The sequence below is a fragment of the Piliocolobus tephrosceles genome, chromosome 6 (genome assembly GCF_002776525.5).
Source record: "Piliocolobus tephrosceles isolate RC106 chromosome 6, ASM277652v3, whole genome shotgun sequence".
Taxonomy (NCBI): Eukaryota; Metazoa; Chordata; class Mammalia; order Primates; family Cercopithecidae; genus Piliocolobus; species Piliocolobus tephrosceles.
In genome coordinates, this window is record NC_045439.1 from 33,818,750 (window position 1) to 33,840,616 (window position 21,867).

The 21,867-nt window shown below is 49.2% G+C and overlaps 1 protein-coding gene across 3 annotated transcripts in view; it reads left to right on the forward strand.

Moving 5' to 3' along the window:
• DPF3 (double PHD fingers 3) overlaps nt 1-21,867 on the forward strand; it is a 279,920-nt gene that overhangs the window by 172,754 nt on the left and 85,299 nt on the right. For all 3 annotated transcript variants that reach the window (XR_002724662.1, XR_002724663.1, XM_023183047.1), the window contains one exon: nt 8,853-8,931. Coding sequence is in view for 1 of the 3 variants with exons in the window: in XM_023183047.1 (XP_023038815.1) it covers nt 8,853-8,931 (79 nt within the window). In the remaining 2 variants the exon portion in view is untranslated. The remainder of the gene's footprint in view (nt 1-8,852; nt 8,932-21,867) is intronic.

Here is a 21,867-nt window from a genome sequence, read left to right on the forward strand (position 1 = left end):
CAAAGAAGAAAACTCCACAACAGCTCTGATCCCAAGAGGGAGGAGAGGAGGTAGAGGGGGTGCCCTGAGTGGGTGCTGAGGTCTGGGGAGGGCTGAAGGGTGGGATCAGGGTGAGGGTGGAAGATGAGGAGAATGTGCCTGTTGTCACCACTGCTTGGTTACTAAAGAAGGCTGGACGTGTCCTGCCTTGTCCCTAGTGCTACCCCAGAATGATAGAGTCAGGATACCTGCTTTTGGGTTATGCTTCACCAGGCAGAGTATAAGTTTCCTGGGGTAGCAGGGGACTGCAGCTGGTGGCTCCCAGTGGGTTTGGCATGAGCTCTGGAGGCTTGAGACCATCCCAGGGGTCCTGGCATGGGACAAGAAAAAAGCAAGAGCCTGCGGAAGGGCAGAGGGGAAACCGAGGTGGAAGGAATAAAAACAAGAGACTGGTCAGGCACTTCCAGGTATTCAGGTTGAATCTAGAGTTCACGCCTGACGGGGCTTTCTGTGGTGGCCGTCAGGGGTCTGCAAGGGCATGTGACAATAACCAGGTGGAGGGGGACCTCCAGAAGCAAACTGCTGCTGTCTACCTGGAGAATGAACTCTCAGGCTTGAGGATCTCACCCCTTCAGGCTCTTGGCGGGACTCTTAGCCCTCCCATGGATAAGCACTTAGTCCTGGGCGTTCTGTGGGTTTGCGGCCAACGATAATGATGGCAGGGCTCTCCACTCTCATGGTTCTCATGCCTCAGCAGACATTAGTGTCACCGAGAGAGCTTACTGAATGCAGATTCCCAGGACCCCACTCAGAAATTCTGCTTTAGGAGCTCCGGGGCAGGGCTTTATACTGTATTAGAAGCAAGTTCCCAGGCGGCCGCTGCACGTCGGCCAGCGCTGCACACACTGAGCTGAGATGCCCGGCCTGTTGCAGTGCGGGGCTGTGCAGCCTGCGCAGGGGCTGGGCGGGCAGCTCTCTGATGGTGCACCTCTGGTACAGCTGGGACCAGCCTCAGCCTCGTCACTTTGCAAGATTTCGGCTATCTTGGCTCGTCTCTTCTTTTCTCCTACTTTTCATTGATTTATGTTTGTTTGATTTTTTTTCTGGAGTATTTGAAAACAAGTTCTAGACATCTTATCATTTAACTGGTACATGTCTCAGTGTGTATCTCTAACAGATATCATTATCATAATAAAATAATAGTTATAATACCTACCGTCTAGTCCCTTATCTTTTCCCCCTTTGTCAGAAAATGCCGTTTTGTAGTTGGTTTGTTTGAAACTTAAGTCTCTCGGATCCCACAGCATACCTCTTCTGTGTTCTCTTCTGTACTGCACCCCACCACACACGTTCTTTTTTCTCCATGCCATTAATTTGTTGAAGAATTTGGGTTGTTCGTCTTGTGGAACTTCTCACATTCTAGAAGTGGTGGGAGGGTGGTGTTTAATGTCTTCTCCATCCTCTGCATTTCCCGAAAACTGGTAGTTTGATTAGAAACTTGCTTAGATTCAAGGTGTGTGTGTGTGTTTGTGTGTGTGTGTTTATGTGTGTGTGTGTGTGCGCTTGTGTATATTTGTGCGTGTGTGTGTGTGTTTGTGTGTATGTGTTTGTGCGTGTGTATGTGTGTGTTTGTGTGTGTGTGTTTGTGTGTGTGTATGTGTGTTTGTGTATGTCTCTGTGTGTTTGTGTATGTGTGTGTTTGTATTGTGTGTTTGTGTATGTGTGTGTTTGCATGTGTGTTTGTGTGTGTATGTGTGTGTGTGCGTGTGTGTTTGTGTATGTGTGTATGTATGTGTTTGTGTGTGTGTGTTTGTGTATGTCTCTGTGTGTTTGTGTGTGTGTTTGTGTGTGTGTTTGTGTATGTGTGTGTATGTGTGTGTTTGTGTGTGTATTTGTGTGTGTGTTTGCATGTGTGTGTGTTTGTGTGTGTGTGTTTGTGTATGTGTGTACAGATATTTCTTGTGGGGAGGCAAAAATCCTTCCTAGGCGGTGATCGGTTCTTCTCGTACCACATCGGGGCATATTCTGTCCGGTTCTGCTTTGAGTGGTGTTTCAGTTCATGAGTAGATTTGAGTGTTATCAGCTTGATCTCTCCCTTATACAGTTCCTCATCAAGTTTTTACTTAATGATTTTTGCAGCCATTGCTAAACTGGCCTAGACCCATTCATGGAGGGGAGGGTATTAAAAAGAAAATCGAAATCCATTATTAAAGGAGACTTTTGAGCTTGGACTTCCTGGGCCTTTTGTGAACTCCCAAAGAGCTGTGCATGTCCAGACCCGCTTCCTTTCCTTCTCTCACCCCAACTAAACTGACTTGAGTGTGGGAAATGGTCCTCTTCACACCTTCTCCCCACTTCACATTTAGAAGATTGAGCTTGCAGTCAGTGGATATGAATTGGTGTCTGTGAAAACATCAGCAGTCGCTGCAACCATGTATATTTACTGTGCACTTCCTGTGAACCAGGCAATGTGATGGGCTCTGTACATCAAGAGCTACCACATAGAGAGTGATGCCTTTGTGCCATGTGCTTTAGATTACCTTCTCTATTTCTGCACTGTGCATTATGGCAGCTGCTGGCCACATGCAGCTACTGAGTCCTCAAAACGTGACTAGTCCTAATGGAGATGTGCTGTAAATATAAAATACACATGAAATTTTGAAGACTTAGTATGAAAAAGGAATGCAGAACATCTCATTATTAATTTTTATATTGATTAAATTATAAAACTATCACGTTTTGGATATATTGTTAAATAAAATATATTATTAAAATTATTTGCACCTATCTCTTTTTAAAAAAAATGTGCTGCTGGAAATTTTAAAATGATGAGTGTGGCTCACATTGTATTTCTATTGGTCAGAACTTCTTCCATTTCCACAAGTCGGTCTATTACTCCCAGGGGGTTAAGCAATTTGTTCAAGGTCACTCAGCCTAGTAAGGAAGAGGCTAAGATTTGAACACAGGTCTGTGTTTTCTCCTCTGAGTTCATGCCTGGCCCAGGGCCCAGCATATAGCCAATGATTAGCTTGTTGAATGAATGACTGAATGATGGAAAAGAGAAAGAAAAGTCATATTTCAGCTGTAGGGGAGATGAGAGAGGCCCAAACACAGTGAGGGAGCTGGAGGGAGCCTAGACTGGCTCTGGGTCCACCAGATACTGGCCAAGCAGCAGCCGAATGGCTCCATGTTGTATAGTGACACTGTGGACATGTTACCCATGGGGGGAGCCATGGAAGGACCCAGAAGGCTGTGGGCAAGCCTCCTGTGCTGGGGTGTGTGAAGCTGCTGCACTCACAGCCTCAGTTCAGCTGTTTTGCCCACCCTTTATTTTTATAATTATTATGTTTTAGAGATGGGGGTCTCACTCTTTGCTCAGGCTGATCTGGAACTCCCGGCCTCAAGCGATCCTCTTGTCCACGTCTTCCAAAGTGCTGGGATTACAGGCATGAGCCACCGTGCCCAGCTCATTGTCCACCCTTTAAAGTGGTATATTCCAGCTACTGCTGGCACTGGAGAACAACTATGTTCATTTCTCTTGTCAGAACCTAATGGCAGTCTAAGTCTTGCCATCTCTGTGTGTGGTCTCTGGATAGCAGCATTCATATCATCTGGGAGCTCGTTAGGAATGCAGAAGCCCAGACTCTACACTAGACTAATTAGAATTAGAGTCTGCACTTTGACAAGCCCCCAGGTGCTTTGTGTGCTCACTGAGGAGGCCAGGGCCAAGGTAGCTACAGAATAGGCTCTGCTTTATTTGAACTTAGACCCTGAGAGTTCAAATCCCAGCTCCACCACTTACTACACGCTGGGTGAATTAGGTAACCTCTGTGATGGTGGCCAAATTGTATAAGTACCCTGGGCCTCAGTTTCTTCATCAGTAAGTTTCGAGTGCTTCATACTGCCTAGATATTATCAGGAGGATGCAAGCAAAGGGCATAACTCTCGAAACTTTGATAATGGGTATTCTCTGAGCGGTGAGGGAAGCCCAACAATTAATGATTGTGTCTGTGGTAACTTCAGCCCGAGAAGTCAAAGCTCTTTAAAATTCATGAGATTCTTGTGAGTCATCCATGTGAGTATTAGCAATTAATCAATTATCAGTCAATCATGAAGTATTTATGTGCTATGGTGTTCAGGTGCCTCTCAAACTTTATGTGCGTATGGAGCACCTGAGGATCTTGTTAAAATACAAATTCTGATGCAGTATGTCCATGGGGTGGGGGCTGAACTCCTGCCTTGTTAATAAGCTCCCAAGTGATGCTGGAGCTGCTGGTGTCAGGACTACACTTTATATAGCACAGGTGCAGGCCAGGTGCGGTGGCTCACACCTGCAATCCCAGCACTTTGGGAGACCAAGGCGGGTGAATCACGAGGTCAGGAGATTGAGACCATCCTGGCTAACACAGTAAAACCCTGTCCCTACTAAAAATACAAAAAATTAGCCAGGTGAGCTGGCACGCACCTGTAATCCCAGCCACTTAAGAGGCTGAGGTAGGAGAATCGCTTGAACCTGGGAGACAGAGGTTGCAGTGACCTGAGATTGAGCCACTGCACTCCAGCGTGCATGACAGAGCAAGACTCTGTCTCAAACAAACAAACAAACAAAAAGAAAGCAAGGGCGTAGAGCAGTGGTTCTCAATTTTTTTGATCTCAGGAATTCCTTATACTGAGAGCCCCTAAAGGCTGTTATTCAGGTTATAACCAGTAATATTCATATCACTAATGGTATTTGCCATTTTAGAAATTAAAAAGGGAGTCTCTCTACACCTATTGTGATTTAAGAGGGGATCCAATAAAAAAGATTTAAAAGAAAAATAAAACAAATTTTAAACTAGAGAATACACACGCAGTGACAGCATCATCACATGTCACGTCGCCTCTGGAAGACTCCATTGGACGCCTATGAGAGCGTGAGAGTGAAAAAGGCAAATCATCTTTTAAGACTCTTATGAAAATAGTTTAGACACTGCAGAGTCCCTGAAAGGACACTCAGGGATCCCCCAGGATTCCTGGGCCACACTGTTTGAGAACAACTCGTATAGAAGATCTAGCTCTCTGCTTAGGACCGAGTCTGTCCTAGTCAAGGGTCTTTCAGCTTTAATAAAAATGGAAAGCATTTGAAAAGCTGCCAGGCCACTGCCCCAAATTTGAGCAACCTTTGAAGATCCAAACCACAGGAAGAGCAGGAATGTGGCAGGGACTTAGCGTTGGGAAACAGTAAGGAACCCAGGTAGTTTCTGGCCTCTACTTCTCCTTCCTTCATTCTTCCTGCTTTCATGAGTACATGGCCCCATAAGGCTCCTGAATGTATGGGCCCTCAGTTCAAGTGGCCTATACTAACTAGGGTCACTGTTTTCTAATTCCAAACTCCTTGGAGGTAGAATCTGATTGGCCCAGCTTGGATCAGGTGACTACTCCTGAGCCAGCCAATCAACTGTGGCCAGTGGGACAGGGCCATGTGGTACACTCATGGCTGCCACGGCCCAGCAGTGTAGGGATAGGGGTAGGGAGGAGAGGAGTAGGGTGGGCAGTTCTGGGGGAAGGAGGATTGGCTTCCTTTGGCTGGTCAGCTTCAAAGCTTTCTATAACAGAGCCTGGAGACCTAGGTCCTGCTCCTTCTGCTGGCCCTGGGATTGTGGACAGGTCAAGGACCAGATAGGGATCATAACACTACTTGGTCTAACTCACAGGGGTATTGTAGGAATTAACTGAGCTACTATATGCAAAAGAGCTTTGCATGCTATGTGCTAAGTGTTAGGGGGTCATAATAAAGTATAGCATGCCATTTTGCCCCCAAGGACCTTAGAATCAAACTGGGAAGAAGATGCTAATACCCATGATACCATTAGAAACAGCAGGTGCATGACTGTGCACTAACCAAAGGCAACAGGAGTTCAGAGGAGCGAGATCAACCTAGGCAAGGAGGGGGGAAATAATGTGTTGAGTGCTTCCTGTGGACTTAGTGCTGTCCGCTGTGGTTTCACACACTCTCAGCTCAAACTCCCTCAACAGCTCTGCTATATAGGTGTTGGTGTGCTCATTTGACAGTTGAGAAAACTAAAGCTTAGAGAAGTAACTTGCCCAAGACATGTAGCTGGTGTTTCAACCTGTGTCTTATCTGACTTTAAGCAGATGCTCTTTTCACTCCTTACTGTGGCAGGAGGAAGATTCTTGGAGGAGTGGAGGTTAGCAAGGGCAAAGCCTGGTTTAGATGTGCATGGGCAGAGGAGAGCATGATCATGGGCTGAACCCGAGGGGATCAGCACTAGGTTGCCACTGGCTGTGTAAGTGGGTTGTAGATGGCAATGATTGAATGAATGTGTGAATGCATGAACCTATGACCATGGGCTCCTGTCTTTCATCCTTTTGTCTTATGGTCTGAAAGTCCTGTGGGATGGACTAGGGGGGCAGTGTGGAGGTAGATCCCCCGTTAGGGTGGACTAGGGGGCAATGTGGAGGTAGATCCCCTTGAGTGGGTTCTTTGAATCCACTCAGGGGTCAGTTGATGAGCTCCTGGATTAGGGTGTGCAATGGAAAGGAAATGCAAAGCCTAGATGGCCTTTGAAGGAAGAAACAATAGCATTTGGATACAGAAAATGAAGAAGAAGAACCAGAAGTGACTGACTCGCTGCCTGCCTGATTGATTCATTTATTTGGCAAATGTTTATTAAGTGTTTCTTATGTGGCTGGCCCAGTGCCAGGTTCTGAGAATAGTCGTGGCCCCAATAAACATGGTCTTCACCATGTTTGTCTCTCCATGTAGGGGAGACAAAATCAGCTTGTAAACCAACACAGGTATAATCTAATGCCAGACAGCGCTCAGTGCCATGATGAAACGGGAGGGGAAAGAGAACGATGGAGAGGGTGTGAGTGGATGTAAGTTGGTCAGGGAGGGCTTCTCTGAGGAGGTGACATTTGAGCAGGACAAGTGGGATTCTGAATTTCCAAACCTGAGATCTTCTGAGGGACCCTAAGAGTGTTATTGCTTCAGAAAGAGCCCCTTGCATGTTCCCCGAAGTGCCCTATAGACACAATCCCCATTTTGCCATTGAGGAAACTGAGGCAAAGGGAGTATGGCACACAGAGTCACTCTGCTGGTCAGCCCTGCTGCAGGAGATGAAAACCTGGCTCCCACAGCACCCTCCCTTTCCTGCTGGCAGCTCCCCCAGAAGCCCTCATGCTTCCAGTTCTGCTCGACTCCTCCCCTTCCCCCAGAGGTATTTTTAGTCTCCCAGAGCCCCTTCCCCAGTCTGCTGTTGCCTCGTCATTCTGCTTGACTTGCTTTCACCTGCTCAGAGGCGGCTGTGACAGGGCTGCGGGCTGCATGTCAAGCTGTCCCTGGCTTCCCAGAGGGGTGTGGAGGGGGAGGGCAGCTGAGGGTGACCACCCTCGGCAGTGCGGGCAGGCAGGAGGCCTGTCAGTGCCCGGGGTGACTGCCAGCGCCTACAGATCCCTCTTGGGGTCAACTCTGAGTAATGAGGGCGAGGGGAGGAGGGCTGCTGGCTGTCAGCGCTGCAGGGGTGAGGTGGGGAGGGAAACCGGTGGGAGGGAGGGAGGAAGTGGAATTTGTTTTGGAGAGAGACAAGCTGAGGAGGTGACAGAGGTGGTAGCTTGGCAGGTGGTGTTGATTGGGAAGTGGGTGTGTTTTCTGAGTGTGTGTGTTGCAGGCCTAGGGTACAGGCCTTTCCACTGTGAAGTCCCCAGTGAGTGTGTGTGCACAGAGTGTGAGCGTGTGTGTGAGAGTATCCCAGGCCTTTCAACCACCAAGTCCCCATGGCCACTTTTCCAAGCCAGGCCCCAGGGGCTGCCCCGTTTCCCCTGGACCCCAGGCTGCTGCCAGGTCTCATTCCTCACCTGCTGCCCCTTCCCCTCTGTCCCCAAAGATCCCCGCAGGCCCTTTCCTTGGTTGGGAGTTGGCTGCTACTCATTACCAAAGAATGACACACGTGACCAGTGTGGGACTTACAAAGGTTTAAAAATAAACCTCGCCATGTTCTTGTCACCACCGCCCTGGTGCTACAGAGCTGCCAGCAACCTCTCTGACTGGGCTCTTTGATTCTTGAAGGTAGAGCTCATTCCACCGCCACCCCGGGTCATGCTGACCCTGTCTGGGAGATTCACACAGGTTGGTGGTATCAGAAGTCCAGCCCAGGAGACCATGAGGGTCAAGGTCTTCATCACTGGCTGGAGGCCCAAGGCAGACCACACAGGGAGGCATTAGCCAAAACCCACCCCTACTGAGTAGGCCAAGCCTGGGGTGGTGGCAGGAGCTCCCCTGTATCTACACTAGTGCATTGGGCCTGGATTTCAGGACAGTCTGGCTCTTGGGACACTGCGGGGATGGACACAGGAACCTAGGAAGACAACTACAATGATACCTCCTTGCCCTCATCAGGTCTTGCTCCTGACCATCAGCTGGTCAGCCAAGGGGCCTGAGGTTGTCATCCTCAGCGGTGTCGGTGAGGCTAGGAGGCTAAGGAGCTGGAGGAAGCGGCCTCAGTGGCACAGTAGTGTGTGGGAATTTGGTAGGGGAGGGCTTTTCAGTACGGCTGCCCTGAGTAGCCGAATGACCTTGGGCAAGTTACTTAACCTCTCTATCGCTTCAGTCCTTTGATCTGTAAAATGGGGACTCTAGTAGAAACCACCTCTTGGAGTTGTGAAGATTTAATGAGATGATACAGGTGAGCAACTGAGTGATTTGGGGCACGCGTCGCCTGACCTCTGGGCCTCAGTTTCCTCCCCTGTAAGATGGGACTGGTGTTGGCACAAAAGTTGGGATGAAGATGGTGTAAGGAGCTTGCAGAGCGCATGCTCCAGGGCCGTAGTGATGACCGTGGTAACAAGCATCCCATACCCCAATGTCTCCCCAGGCTCGTGGCTCTGCGGGGGGCAGGAGGAGGCACGACGCCGCCTCTCAGGAAGACCACGACAAACCTTACGTCTGTGACAGTAAGTATGGGCCGGTCCCACCTCCCTTCTTCTGCCCCTGACCCCAGGGCCCCCCTTCCCTGTGCTTCCTCGGCCGTCCGCCTGCCAGCCTCAGTGTGTGCGCGTCTCTTCCTCTCTGTCCACACCCCAGCTTACCCGCCTGCCACCTCCACCGCAGTCACCACTTCCTTGGGCTGCTGCTGCTCCGGGGGTGTTTCTGCAGAGGGGAAGCCAGCCGGGGTGGCCCCCACCCTCAGTTCTGTGCCCCCACCTCCTGCCATGCCTCCTGCGTGGCTCTCCTCTGGCCCTCTCTCTCACGCTCTCTGTCTCCTTTAATATTCATCCTCTATTTCTTTCTGTATTTCAGAGAGTTACAAACAAAAGCATAACTCAAAACCCTCCGACAAAGGTACTTGGCTCGTTGTGGCTTTTCATTTGTTTCCCTTTAATTTCCTTTCCCTCTTTCTCTCCTGTTCTAGGTAGGGCAAGTTATGAATCTTTCTATGACGATGACTTACTTTAAGAAATGGCCCTCGATCCATCTCCAGCCTTTCTTGCTTGCTTCAGAAACATCTTTTGGACAAGTGACTGCCTGGCTGGCTCCTGAGTTTAGGGTCTGCAGACAGAGCTAGGGAGCCCATGGGAGGCGAGGTGCAGGGAGCCAGGGCAGTGGGTGGACCTCTGGAAACCGGCAGCTTGAGGAGGGATGTGGTCAGCTCCAGACAGCAGAGCACTGAGTGGCGGATTGAAAACCTGTGCCCTAGTCATCTTCTCACGGTACTGGGTACCATTTGCTCATTCCATGGGAGGGCAGCCCCCACCACCACACTCCTAAGGATCTTTGCTTGCCATCTTCTTCTCTCTGAGGATGCAGAGCTTCGCCATAGGAGGGAAGGGCTGTAGTGAGGATGGCAGTGAAACAGTCCAGCCTGGACCCTGGCACGGGGCTCCCTCTGGGTGTCCCACCCAGCTTGCCAGGGTCTGCAGTCTCCCTGAAGGCAGGGAAAGAGCCAGGCGAGGGGGACGCCCAGGGAGCGGGCTGGGGGTGGCCTCTTTTGATTTCAAAAAGTTGTTCTGTGTGCGATGGGGTGACAGCTGATTGGAGAACATTTTGCTAGAAGAACTCAAACTCCATGACCCCCATTTGGCTGCTTAATACTCCGTGCAGATGCCATTGTCGAGACAACTCCCGCAGGTAACGTCTCCACCCCAAAGCAATTCCAATCCAGGATGAGGAGGGAGCAGCGCACGGGGTCTGATGCCTTTTGGCAGCACCAGGAAGTGCCTACCTTGGCCTGGGTCTTGCTTCCTACATGGCGTTCAGTTTCGCTCTGATGGGTAGAAGCCCAAGCCTGCTGACCCTTGAGAGACTGGCTCTAGACCATGGGCTGGGAAGGGCCCTCAGACCCCCTTGGGCTTTCCAGCTGTGTTTGGCTTGACCAGCACATCTATCAAGAATGCCAACAACTGCTTTGGAACTGGGGCATTGCTACTGTATTCTTCTTTTATTTATTTGTTTTAGAGAGTCTCTCACTTTGCCACCCAGGCTGGAGTATAGGGATGCAGTCATAGGATTATAGCTCACTATAGCCTTGACCTCCTGGACTCAAGCCATCCTCCTGCCTCAGCATACCCAGCAGCTAGGACTACAGGCCAGTGCTGCTACCCTTGGCTAAGTTTTAAAAATTTTCTGTAGAGACGGGGTCTTGCCTAGGCTGGTCTTGAACTCCTGGTTTCAAGCGATCCTCCTGCCTCGGCCTCCCAAAGTGCTGGGATTACAGGTGTGAGCCACCACGCCCAGCCCTTTGCTGCTCTTTTAAAATGCTTTATCTTCATATGTGATTGTCTGCTACCATAGACAGTGGGATCCCTTTTTGCTCTATCTCTACATCTTTCACTGGATTCCCAGCCAATCATAATCCCATGGACTCCCAGACACACACACCTGTGTGTCCTTTTCTCCGATTTCACCCCTCCCAGTTCCTCTCCTCCCACCTTTGCCTCTGACTTCTGCCTCCTTGTGGATCATCTCCATGAAGTGCCCTTTGGGGGCATCCCTCTCTTACCGGGCACCCCTCTTCTGCAAAGTGCTTGCATCATGCGCTCTCTTGAGCCCCCGTGGCTTCGTTTCGGGGCTCTCGGTGCCGTTGGCTTCTCCTGATGCCCTCCCCGCAGGCTCTCTCCCGCCTTCTGTGTGCCCTGTAGTGCCTGGGAGGCCTGATGGCAGGCTTTCTGGAAGTCTCAGTGGCTGCTTTCTTGGCTCTGTACGCATGCGTGCTGCCTCCTCTCCCTCTCTTGGTGGAGCAGGGGCCACCGTCGATTGCCCTTCTCTGTTCTGGCTCTCTTAGGAAATTGTGTGGCAGCTCGGTGATTAATAGACTTTATTTTTATCTGGTGCCCTTCAGACATGTGATCCTTTGGGATAGAAATGACCTTTGGAGAGGTCACGAGGACCACCCCCCCACCCCCAAACTGGGCAAGGAGTGCTTTTAATAATCTCTAATGCATCCTAAGTAGAGAGGTGTCTGGCCGCCTCCTCGAGGGGTCCCCAGGGATGGTGTTACCATAAGCTGCCCTTTCTTCCAAGATGCCAGCTGTGCTTCGAATGAGTGTTTTTCCTTAATAGGAGCTGAAAATTTTCTCTCCTACAGGTCCCCTTGTCATTTGCGCATCTTTCCCCAACAAATAGGCACATTAGGGCTTTGTCCATTTGGGAGACCTTCTGAACATCCCGTACGTTCTTGGTTGACTTAGGACCCCACCCCATAGTCTCTGTGGCACCCTGCTCGGAATTCCCTTCCAGGTCTACACTTAAGCATGACACTCCTAGGAAGCAGCATCAAGTCCAGGTGGCTCAAAGCGCAACTGACGTATTTCCTTATTTATGCCCTGTCCACCCTCTCAACAACTTACCAGTCGGAGCCCGTCCCAGCCCTGGTGTCGATGCCTCTCCAGGTGCATGCTCTTTTCTACTTATGCATTTGATTATTCCTTCTTCCATAAATCACCTGCGTTTGGTCCCATTGAGTCTCAATAAACAGATCCAATAATATGTGACTTCAATATACAAGATTCAATAAAGGCAAATTTAAAGACATTGCCCAGTAGTTAAATTTCATTCTCCACAGATTTGCCATCCCTGCCATTTTTGTATCATCTGTGGTGTGATTTGCATAATTCCCACTCCATCTTTCGAGTTATTTATGAAAATATTAGATCACCTTGGACCCCAGCCCCTTTCTGGGTTCATGTGGAGTGGTAATAAGCTATATTCTGATGTGATTTATTTAACCCTTCCTGGAATGCATTCCTGAAGATAGTGGTCCTACGTGTTCTTCCTTCAAGCTTCCTTTTCAAAATGGGTGGCTGGAATATTATTGTAGCTGCTAACTCCAGGTGACAGAGAGTTTGCCTGATGCTTTTCACTCAGTCATTGAATTTCTTCCATCGCAGAGAAATGTTAAATCACCTGAACGTGATTGATGTTTTACCCAATCCATGGTGTGTGGATGTATGAATACTTTGTTTTCCAGCAAGTAACCAGTCTCTTTTAATTACCTTGAAAGTTTACCAAGCTTAAGGATTAAAGTTCTGTTTCTTCCCTTTTAATCTCTTGCCTAAGGAAACGTGTTCTTATGCACAAAGAAAGCAACTGATAGGACATTGTGGAAAAGGCTGTTGGTGTTTGTGAAAGTGTAGACCTGGACCAGCTGCACAGCAATGCCTAGATGCTTCTTAGAATTCAGACTCCTGGGCCCCACATCAGACCTCCTGTATCAGAATCACTGAAGGGAAGGCCAAGGGGCCTGCATTTTCTGAGAGCTCTTCAGGGGATTCTTGCGTATACTGGCTTTTGACAGTGATAAGTCTACTTCATTTAAACATGAAGGCTTCTGGCTCCTGACTGCTCAGCTCTTATTATTCCCTGCTTTTTGCATCTGGACATTCTGGAGTCTCCAGGATTTCTCCAGGCAGGTTGCCACTGGCTTGCACCAGTGTTTTAGTTGGTCTCCTTAGAATCTATTCTTTCCATTTATTTCGCATTGATATACAACTTAGCAATCCAGCACTTGATTTTTCATTCACTTAGTCACTTTAAATCCTAGCAGTATCCTTAGCCCCATTTTATAGGCGGGATGGTAATTGGGGACAGGTATTGGAAGGAATCTTTGGATTTGGGCTACTAGAAAGTTTTAAAAGTCATTTCAAGAGTTTGCCTCTCCTCTTCCTAATTGCTCCCAAGCCTGTATTTTTCTGTTAGCGTCATTGGAGCCAACTCCTGATGAGAGACCCACTCTTCCATTTTCTTTGTTCAAGAAACATCATAGAAAAGAAGCTGGTGATGACGATGTGTTGTTCAGGGAGAACATTTTGTCTCTAATCATTAGCCATGCAGGGAGGAGCGAAGCAGCATGTGCCCTTTTGCTAGACACAAGGGGAGCGGTGTGGGAACTTTTCTTTTTTCCTCAAAGTGTTTTCTGAATCATGGTCTTAATTCCTGTGAGTGGGTGCTTAGGGTGTGTAGAGCACTAGGCTAAGTGTTTCCCATGGATTATCTCTGTAAGCCCCCACACCAACCCGGAGAGGCAGGGACGGTTGACCTCACTTTACTGTGAAGAAACTGAGGCTCAGAGAGGTGTAGGGCCTTGTCCATGGTCACACAACTGGGATCTAGGATGCGAACACTGGGATATGATCCCAGCGTCCTCAACTCTAGAACCGCCATACCCTAGGACATCTTCCATACTAACTGCCCCTTAAGTATGCTCTCCTACCCTGGAGTTTGGTTCTCTTGAGGGCTGCAGAAAAAAACGTTTTCAAAGTTAATTAATGAGCTCGCACACCTTACTTATAGGTGAAGCCCTGGGCGCTGTCGATGGGCAGTTTCTAGGCATCAGGCTGGCAGGCTGGAGTCAGGTAGTAATTACAGTTGAGTGGAATGGAATGAATTCTATGATTTCCAGCCTTTTAAATGAAAATCTATTAAAATCACTGCCCCCCAACTAGGGCATTAGGCTAGATTAGTGACAAAGGGCAAATAGACGTGGCTAAAGCCCTCCTAGAAGCATGACTCACTCCTGAGTCCCGTCCGGTGTGACACTCCACGAGTGGGTCCTCTCAAGGCAGCCTCTGTCTCAGCAAAGTGTTTGTTCTCTTCCACCTCCACCCTGCAGATGTGCATCTTCAGTTGTGTGGCCACTTCACCCTGTTGCCTCCCTTCTAGAAACCCAGTCGGAGAGTGTGTTGCCAAACCCAGTGAGGGTAGTATCAGAATAGGGTCTAGGGTCTCTTCCCGTTCTAAAGTCTCTTGTTCCTTGGCGGTGGTAGACTTCAGAGAGAAGGGTATCAGGCTGATGGGAGGAACAGGCTGGACGTCTAGTCCTGGTTCTACACCTCAATCGTTATGGCACTGGTTTCCTCCTTTATCCACGAGGGGATGGCTCCTCCCTTGGGCCTCTGGACTGCCCTGATCAGCACTCCTTCCCCGCACAGTGGCGCCTTTCTTCCTAGGCAGCAGCTTAACAATGATGCTCTTTACTAGGGAGGCAAGATGTCTGGAGGACATGAAGGGAGCAGCGGATTGGGGAATGCCACGGGAAACTGTACCACAGGCCAAGAGGTGCGATGGGATGGGTGGATCTGCGGACTGGACAGACAAAAGCTTGAACCTAAGGCAGTCCTAGAAAATCTGCTTGACATCAACCTCTTTCAAACTACCCTGGTTTTACCCCTAACCAAGTGCAGCAGGGGGAGTTAGATGACTCTTGCAGTTTTGCTAAAAAAAAATTTTTTTTTGAGGGCATTAAGGCCCATATTCTTTAAGGCTCACGTGCTTTTCGCTTCAAGCTGCAGTGGAAAAGCCAATAACGCGGCCTTCAGGCTCACTGCCCTTGCCGCTGAAGGGAAACCGGGCTCATCACTCAGTTGTCTTGCAGGTCCTTGGATGGGGGTGCGATGGGGGAGGGTAGGAAAGGCTCGGTGCCCCCAGAAACTTGATTTGTGGAGTGAGGCTTGTGGCATGGGATTGATCCCTGGAGACTGAGTGCATTGTTCCAGCAAAGCTGGGTCTATTTAAATATTTAAATGCCATTGTGTCATGGACACAGGTTGCAGGTGTTCCGGCAGGACCGGCCAGAGGCAGGGCTGGGGAGAAGGAAGAGTTTCTCTTTGCCGTCCCTAGACCCTCCTATCTCCGCCTCCTCTCCTCCAGGGCTCTCATCTTGGCATTTGACCTTCTAACCTACACCTGTCTTCTCTGGGCTGTGACCCACACCCTCTGGAGTTATTTTCTATTCGGTCACAACCTTGTTCTCCACTAACCGTTTCTTGATGCAAACCTCGTGACAATTCCTATTTCTGTGAAGATGATCCATAACGGGGTAGATATTAACAATTGTAGAGGTACTTTTTATTATTTTTTAAATAACTTTTTCTATGGAAATAGTATTTGTTCATTGCAGAATAATCAGGAATTACAGATATGCAAAGCAGAGGGTGCAATGAGCTGAGATCACGCCATTGCACTCCAGCCCGGGTGACAGAGCAAAATTCCATCTCAAAAAAAAAAAAAAGTGGAAAAAATAAAAGTCACCCATAATCTCACTCCTCAGAGATAACTTAGATTTTGTTTTGCTGTATTCCATTCTAGGATTAATTCTATCTCTGTCTACACACACACACACGACGACTAATAAATGATACATACCATTTTAATGCCCCTCTGCCCCACTCAGTGATGCATCAGGAACATCTTTCTGTGTCAATAAATAGGTTTTATGACATAGTTTTTAGGACTGTATAGTGTTCTATTATACAGATGTGCCACAGCTGACGGACATGTCTCATAATTAGCTCAATGTTCTACTGTTAGACGTTTAGACAGCCTAATATCTGTTTACTATTAAAAGCACTGTTCTAGCTATATGTTTGTGTAATGCTTTATTGTTTCCTAGAAGTACAACTGTGAGGCTGCAGGGCCTGGTGCATGGCCTTTGATCTCTCTTATTTTGAGTCATGGTGGGGAGTATAGGAAAGCAAGGAGCCTGATGGGTCTGCCAGGTTGCAGAGAGCTGGGTGAAGCAGGATGTGCCCTGACTTTGGAGTGGCTCTGCTGCTTGTTATCTGTGACATTGAGAAAGTCATTTTGCTGCTGGGAGTCTCCATGTCCTCTGATGTGCATGGGGATGGGGCACGGTGGGAAAGCTGACTGTGATTATGTATATAAAAAGCTTTGCACGTGGCATGTGCTTGACAAAGGTTTCCCCACCTTGGTCTTCTTCTTTTCTCTTTCTCCAATATACCTGGAAGGAGAAAGGCTGATATTGCACAGGAGGTAGCACACGGCTGGGCGGTATTTAATTGAGGGGACAGTGAGCACTGAAGGAACAGGGCAGGGAGTGTTCACCCGAAGAGGGGCTGCTGTGTCACAGGGTGCAGCCCCAGGATGCCAAGAAGGCCCTTAGGGCACATGGATGGAATCGATGTTGGCCCCCAGGGGTGGATGGGTGTGCCCAGGGGTAGGGGGAAGAGATAATAATGATAATGCTGAAGTTTGTTGACTTATATTATAGACCTGGAATACTCTGTTGGCTTCATCTATATTAACTCTTTAACCCCCACAAAAGTGCTGTGAGATGGATGCTTTGGTCATCTCTATCCTACAGATAAGGAAACTGGGGAGAGGAAGCGTTAATTAACTCTCCTGAGGTCATACAGTGAATAAATGGCAGAGCCAGGATTTGATCCCAGTCATTCATCTCTCTCTTTTTTTTTCTCGCTCTCATTCTCCTTCTCTCCCCCACCACACATACTATCACTCCCCCTTTCTGGAAGCTGCTGGTACCTTGTGCATACCTCCTGGTAGGCTGCCTCCCACATTATGTGATGACAATTTGTTTCTCTGCTCCCTCAGGCTGGACTGTGAGCCTTCTGAGGGCAGGGTCCAGGCCAGAATCAACTTGCAGCCCAGCCCCAGCAGTGGTGCTTCCAAACTGTTGATGAATGTCTGGAGGAGGGAATGTGGGATGTGCAAACCAGGAAAGAAGGATCAGCTTGACTAACCCAGAGCATGTGGGTAGGGAGACTGGGGGCACAGAGTTAGACCAGGGTTGCTGGGAACATCAGGCTGAAGTGCTTAGAGCCACAGTACCCAAGCTTTTTGGCACCAGGGACTGGTTTCATGGAAGAAAATTTTTCCACGGACCAGGGGTGGGGGGCAGGTTTTGGGATGAGTTGAGCACATTACACTTATTGTGCACTTCATTTCTATGATTATTGCATTGTAATATATAATGAAATAATTATACAGCTCACCATAATGTAGAATCAGTGGGAGCCCTGAGCTTGTTTTCCCTCAACAAGATGGTCCCATCTGGGGGTGCTGAGAGACAGTGACAGATCGTCAGGCATTAGATTCTCATAAGGAGCACACAACCTAGATCCCTTGCATGTGCAGTTCACAGTAGGGTTCGTGCTTCTGTGAGAATCTAGTGTGAGATCTAGTCTGATCAGACAGAAGGTGGAGCTCAGGCGGTAATGTGAGTGATGGAGAGCAGCTGTAAATACAGATGAAGTTTCGCTTGCCTGCCCACCACTCACCTCCTGCTATGCAGCCCAGGTGTCAGTCTGTAGCCCGAGGGGTTGGGGACCCCTGGCTTACAGGTTGGCCTGCATGGTCAGTGGTAATGCATGACAATTCTGGGGACATCTCTAGGAAAGTTGATCTGTAGGATTTGGTGTTCAGGGAGGAAAGCCTGAAGCCTGATGACTGAGAAGAGTCTTTTCTAGTCAGCTAGGAGAAGATGTGAAATCTGGATGGTGGTGATAGCAGGAGTTAAATGGATGGGCTAGACAAGGAAGACTTAATGAAAGAGAAATTCACAGAACCTGGCAGATGATGGAAAGGGTGTGGAGAGCAGGAGAGAGGAGAGAGGGAGGTGGCAATGATGACTCTTGACATCTTGCACTTGGGTCGTTGAGACACAAGGGGAGGCTTAACTGGAATATCCTAAAGGGGGGAAGTAATTTTGGGAGCGTGATGAAACTGACATATGAGTTGGTAGAAATGGCAGGAATCCAGGCAGAAACGTCTAACACATGCTAATGGACATTTGTTGTTTCCTCAAAGGAACTGAGGAACTTACACTGACATTGTAGGTGGAAGAAGGCCTACCTCAGGCAGGGGGCGGGGAATCACACTGGATAGCCTGGAACTCACAGATAAAGCCTGCTCAGCATTTGAGGCTGCACTGATGTCCTGGCAATGGAGGTGTACAGAGATCTTCAGAGACAGGATGCCAGCAAGATTCCCAGATGCCTGGGGGCTGCCGCTACTTAGTGTAATCAGGTCTGATTTTTGACCTTTCTCTTTTTACCTTCCCCAGAAATGTTGACAATGACATTTATTATTTAAATTATTTTTATTGTAAAATTGAAAAGAGAATTCGGTTTCACTCTTAATTTAAGCTAATTAAGGACATGCTAATGCAGCACTCTCTAGAATCAGGAATCAAAGACACTGCCCTGCAAGGGATGCCAGTTGGAAGGAGGTGGCTCCGGAGTCAGAAAGCCAGGATTTGAATCTTTACCAGCTCACTTCCTAGCCATGACCTCAGGCAAATCACAAAACCTCTTTGAGCCTTGGTGTTTTGGTCTGTTAGGTGAGGACAATAATATTAACCTTAGTGGGTTTCCAAGAGGGTTCAATGAGACAACGTGTAAAAACAATTACCTCACTGCTTGGTTCATAGATATTCTCAATAAATATTTATTTTCTCTATACCGAATCGAGAAAAGGTACTTATTTAACACCTAAGCCAGGGCCCCAGTTGTGTTCTGTGCCCTAGCTGCTGGAGTTGTCAGAATCTAGGGGAGTCGTCTGATCAAGTTAAATGAATGATCAAAAATAGCTGATGTTTGTTGAACATGGGCTGTGTGCCAGGCACTGGGCTGAGCATTGTAAGAAGATGAACTCCTGCAGTTCTCACACGCTTCCATGAGCTACAAACTGTATTGCCCTCATTTTACAGACGAGGAAACTGAGGCTGAGAGAGATTAAGTCACTTGCCCAAGGTCACATTGCGAATTAGCTGACCCAAGAAGGCAGACTCCTGACTTCACCAGCCTTCTGTTACTCGGCTTCTCAGCAGGGCAGGAAACGTTCCCATAACACATAGAGTGCTTTGGTTTTAGGGGTTTCTGCATTTCCCTGCTGAGGATCCAGAAATCAGGTGATAGAATATTTTGAAATGAGTCTGGTTGCTTCTCTCTGTTCTTCTTCACATCTAGTAAATTCCTAAAATAAGCAGGACACTGTCCCTTGACGAAGACACAGGACTTTTGGGTCACTGGAGTTTGGCAGATCCTGGGTCATCGCCAGGCCCCAAGGAATGTGGCTGTGAAAAATCAGGGTGTTTTACCCCACCCCTACCCCTAGTCCCCTGTGTCTCCATCCAAAGGAATTCAGCTTAAAATAAGCATCAAGGGTGGCCTGAAAGAAGGTATGAAGCCAGGGGAGGGCAGGGTGGGTCGGGGGAGGTGGGTGTAGCCAGCCCCTGGGAGCCTCATCATTTTCCTATCACAGTTGAAGAGATAATAGCTTCAGGACCTACAGAGAGTTGTAAAGTGCTAGAATGCAAAGGACTTAGAGATCATCTGATCCAACTCCCATATTCTGCAGATGAGAAAATCAAAACCCAGAAAGGTATGAATTTGTCCAAGGGTGCGTAGTGGGTTAGTATCAGACCCAGGACCAGACCCCCAGTCTCTAGAAGGCCACTGAGTTTGCTGGCCTCCGAGCTTCAAGGGCAGGGGAGGGAGGAGAAGCCCAGCTGGGGGCTGAGTCCACCACTGGCTTTTGAGAAAAGCCAGTTGCAGTGACTGTGGGATGAACAACTGTACCCTGGGTAACCAGTCTGGAGCAGGTGGCTTTTGGAAGTATCTCCTGGGCTTTATGCCGATCTGAGCTTGTATCTGGGAGTCACACAGGGCTTTTCTCAGCTGGGGCTTCTCCCTGCTTGGGGGAATTGGCTGTAGGAATTCCTGCATTCCCCAGATGGTTCTGCAGAGAGAAGACGGAGGGTTGTTGGGAGGTGTTGGTGGCCCCAAACTTCTATGAACCAGTCTGGTAGGGTGTGAATACGCACCAAAATGGTATCTGGCAGGACGTGAGATTCCACTCAGAAGGGCTGGATGGAAGGGAATTTGAAGCCGGGGTGATTATGAAGGTGTGGGCAAGATGAAGGTGCTGACAGGGAGAGCGGGAGGCCCTCCCTATCCCCAGCTCCAAGGAGCAGGGGAGACACGGGGTTCCCAGAGCCAGGCAGGACTAGTCTTGGAGGTGGGCCCCTGTACAGCACAGTGCCCAAGCAGGGCAGGGCCCAAGTCCCCATGTGTTTTTCTTCCCACCCTCTGTTCTCCTGCTGGTGCCTCCTTCTTGCCGAGAGCAAGGGAGCATGGGAGAAGCAGGCCATGCCAGTCAGCCCCAGGCTGTTGGGGTGGGTGGGGAGGGAGGCAGTGCCAGAGACTCACCAGCATACCTATTAGTCACATGCTTCACGGGCAGACAGACCAGGGCTCAAACTCTGGCTGTGCCATCCAGAGAATTGCTTAAACTCCCCCAGACTCATTTTTGTCATCTGTGGAATGGGAATCCTTGCCTCCTGAGCTGTGAGATTCTGCATGGGAATGGGTGCTGCCTGATGGTAGGTCTGATGCCTTGGAGGCATCGGCAGATGACAGGCACGGTGGGGTCTGGGTGACAGATGAGGAAGTCCAGCTGTAGCAAGAAGGAAGCGGTGTCCTCAGGGTTGTATGTCAGTGCCACGGGGCAGAGCTGGGAATGAGATGCGGCTGGTGACTGGCTGGTGACTCCCAGGGCCCAGGCTTTGTCTCTGGGACGCTCATCCTGTAATTGCCTTCAGTCACTGCTTTCAGTCTCTCGGAAACCACTGGCTCAGATACCCACTGTGTGCTCCAAGTTGGGCTGATGAAAATGTGCCAGAGTCATTAAGTTATCAGTGGGGAAGGCGGCCGCTTCTCCCCGGCAGGAAGGATGCTGCTGTCTGCTGCAGTGGCTTTGTTCACACAAGCTGCCCTGATTCCTCCTCCTCCCGCCTCCCCCCGACCCCCGCCCAGACTAGGAGTGAGTGGGGTAGAATTGAAGGGGCAGGGGGTGTGCAATAAATATGTTGGAGCAGCACTGAAGGCATCCGAAACTCCAGACAGGAGGCCTGCATGCAGAATCCGGTTCTGGATTGGGAAGTGGGCAAACACTCCTTCTGCAGCTTGACAGATGGATCCGCCCCAGGGGGAAGGAGAGAGAGAAGGCAAGCTGGACCTCCTTTATTGTCACAGCCACTGTTCTCCATGTGCACCGTGCCAGGAACACAAAATCCAGGTGCACGCTTGCCAAGGTGAAAAGAAGGACCTTAGGTCGTACACAGGCAGGGCCGACTGGTCCCTGGGGTGGTGGCTTCAGAGGTGCATGATGCAAAAGCGCTTGCCTCCGGGGAAGGAGACTGGAGTGGGAAGACGGGGCATAGCCCTCTCTGCTGCTTCAGCGCCCCTGGGAGCTCAGGCTGATTCTGCACGACAGATATTTCCAGAGTGAGAATGCCGACATGATAAAAGGAGAGCAGATGGTTCCAGTACTTTATTTTCAAAATGTTTCTTTTCCCACCCTCTTTTCCTTGCTATTCCACTCCAGACTTCAGAGGAGAAATAACTCCCCACTTTGGGGTTTATCCTCTTTGTTGGGCCACTTTGACAGCAGTGGTGATGAGAGCAGCTGAGAACAGCCACGACTCTCTATGAGCTGGGCTTTGTTTTAAATGCATTCTCTCATATGGGTCTCACTGCGGGGAGCAGGTGTGCTGTCATGATCCACCTTGCTTTACAGAGAGGATGCTGAGGCACAGAGAGGATTAGTAACTCGCCCAAGATCACACAGTCAACGGC